Source organism: Protobothrops mucrosquamatus, unplaced genomic scaffold, assembly GCF_001527695.2.
Source record: "Protobothrops mucrosquamatus isolate PMUCROS unplaced genomic scaffold, P.Mucros_1.0 scaffold249, whole genome shotgun sequence".
Taxonomy (NCBI): Eukaryota; Metazoa; Chordata; class Lepidosauria; order Squamata; family Viperidae; genus Protobothrops; species Protobothrops mucrosquamatus.
Window position 1 is genome coordinate 68,779 of NW_015386597.1, and position 2,697 is coordinate 71,475.

The 2,697-nt window shown below is 34.0% G+C and overlaps 1 protein-coding gene across 1 annotated transcript; it reads right to left on the reverse strand.

Annotated features, from left to right (window-relative positions):
• Window positions 1-264: 264 nt before the first annotated feature.
• Window positions 265-1,875, reverse strand: LOC107286118 (gap junction beta-6 protein). Its single transcript, XM_015814414.1, has one exon. It carries the CDS (start codon window positions 1,857-1,859, stop codon window positions 1,068-1,070), a length of 792 nt encoding a protein of 263 aa, XP_015669900.1. The 5' UTR covers window positions 1,860-1,875; the 3' UTR covers window positions 265-1,067.
• Between the last annotated feature and the right edge of the window lie 822 nt (window positions 1,876-2,697).

Sequence of the window (2,697 nt, forward strand, 5' to 3'; positions counted from 1 at the left end):
AATTTAAGTTAACTCTCAAATGTAACTCCAGACTTAAGTATTAAATTATTTGAAAAGTTGAGTAGAAATTCAACTGCAAGAATTTCAAATTGTAAAGATCATTCTATTAAATATCAGAACCCTGGCCCACTAAAACTTGATTAAATCTGTACTTCAATTTTCTGCCCTTTGGATGAAACACAGTGTTTTTTTAGGTCTCAACCCTTTTTAAAAACAAAAAAATGTAAACATATTTACAGGAAGTCAAAACATTTTTCTTTTATTTAGAGCAAGTTGATTTAAATGTTGCTGACAGACATATTCTTCACATTATTTTCAGCCAACTACCACTGCCTTTCTTAATTTTATCATTTCCATTTATGGTTTAATAATAATATTTAAAAAATAATAAAAATAATGGATATGCTCTGTAGCTGATGAAACACTATTTTGGTATCTTTTTAAAAATTATAATTAATGTATTACAATACAAGGATATTTTATAACTGGCATTAGACAGAATATTCATGGAATTATTTATTGCTCATGATTTAAAATGTTTACTTTGCAATCACATTACAGCGAAGACATTAGCATTTTGTTCGTTTATAGAAATCAAAATAAAAAAGAGACATTAATTAATCATATGTCTTAACATCAAGAAATATGAAATATTGTATCAGTCCTTAGAAAAATATGTTAATTTAATTTAGATGAAAAAGTAGAACATGTACCACAGTGGTAAAGGGTCTTGTAATACTAACAGTATTTAATCAGTAAGGCAGTTAATTCCATCTCTTTAGTTTAAAGATTAATTTCAGTATGAAGGCACTAATTAGGTTTACTTCTTTAACAAATCAAAATAGATTTGGTAAAGTTATACATAAAGTAAATCACATCATCTTAAAATCTTCAACATTCTTATGTCAGTATTGACCTTAGAAAACATGTCTAGCTCGAACATGTAGTAATACTCTTGTTTACCTGTTACTTTATTGCTTAATCAAATCTAACCACTTTCACAGCAGCTTTGTGAAGGTGGTTATGCAGTTACTCTACATCAAATGCATATTAGACTTTTGATCACTCTAGTTGTTTGTAAATGGTGCTACTGTATTCTGGCAGCTATCTGATATAAGCTCATTCATTTCATTTTGTTTGCTTTCTTCTTTGTTCCCCTGGATGGCATGATTTTTGGGTATTTTTCCTCTTCGAGACCTTCTAACACAGAACTTCAGCAACAAATAAGAGAATTCTGCTACATTTAGTAGAATGCAAATGCCAGACACTGAAATCATAAAAATGGTAAATATTGTCTTTTCGGTGGGTCGGGAAACAAAACAATCCACTATATTGGGACATGGCCAAATGCTACATTTCAGTAGGCGAGGCATGTGATACCCCTGGTACATATAGTAAAACACATACATGAAAGAAGCTTCAAATATCAGCCTGAATAAGATGCTGGCAGTGTATGTCCACCACAAAGGACCCTCGATGTGGAACCTCTGTCTCTTTATTTCTTCTATGTCCTTGAATTCACAATTTTTATCTCCTTTTTGGAATTTTTTTTTCTTTTCATGCCGTCTATATGCCACGTGCATGGCCACCAAAAGTGCAGGAGTAGAAACAAAAATGAGCTGCAGGGCCCACAGTCTGATGTGAGAAACTGGGAAAAAATAATCGTAGCAGACATTTTTGCATCCTGGTTGCAAAGTATTGCAGACAAAGTCATCTTGCTCATCACCCCAGACTTCCTCTGCAGCAACTACGAGAATCATAATACGGAAGATGAAAAGAACAGTCAGCCAGATCTTCCCAATGCTGGTGGAGTGTTTGTTCACCCCTCCTAAAACAGACTGCAGGGTTCCCCAGTCCATTGTATTGTCTGAGTTTTGGGGCCTGTTAAGACAAAGAGATGTTTTTTTTTAAATTATACAATAATTTTGTAAAGCTTCTTCTAGATTTGCATGCATAGTTCATTCAAATAAATGATATAAGCATAATTTATAAGTCCATAAATTAAACACATATTTTGGACGTCGTTTCAACAGGGGCAGCAAAAATATTGTAGGAAGCTAAAATGCAATTATCCTTTTCCGACTAAATGATACCAAAATAAGTCCAACAGCACGTAGACTAATTCTATAAATAGTGACCTAAGTAAAATATTTAGATTTATATATTTATTTACAAAACATATATCTCATAAAATGATTCTAGGTGGCTCACAACAGTTGATAAAAACAGTTAAAATAGAAGTCAACTTTTCCCTCTCCCCAATCAAACAGTGATCCATCACAGTGGCCCAAAGTCACTTTGCACAGTGAGATGAACAGCATATAAATTTAATCAATAAATCTCAACCATAATCCTAGGCCAATGCTCAGGAGAAGCATTTAGTCTCTGGAAGGCTAAAAACAATAGGAACACTTTAGATTTTGGGTGAGAGGCTACAGGTAGTCTTTGATGTACAACCACTCATACAGCGGCCATTCAAATTGTGACAGCATTGAAAGAAAAGGACTTACAACTGATCCACAAAGTTGTGGTCATTGTAGCATCCCTGCAGTTACATGATGAGCACTGAGATCTGTACTCTACTGCCCACCGCTGACTTCATTAGCTTGCCTATGCTTCCCAATGCTTGTCTACTGCACAGCGGTTATGTGACATTGCGCTTTACAACTGCATTGTAGTGATGACAATCCTGATCCC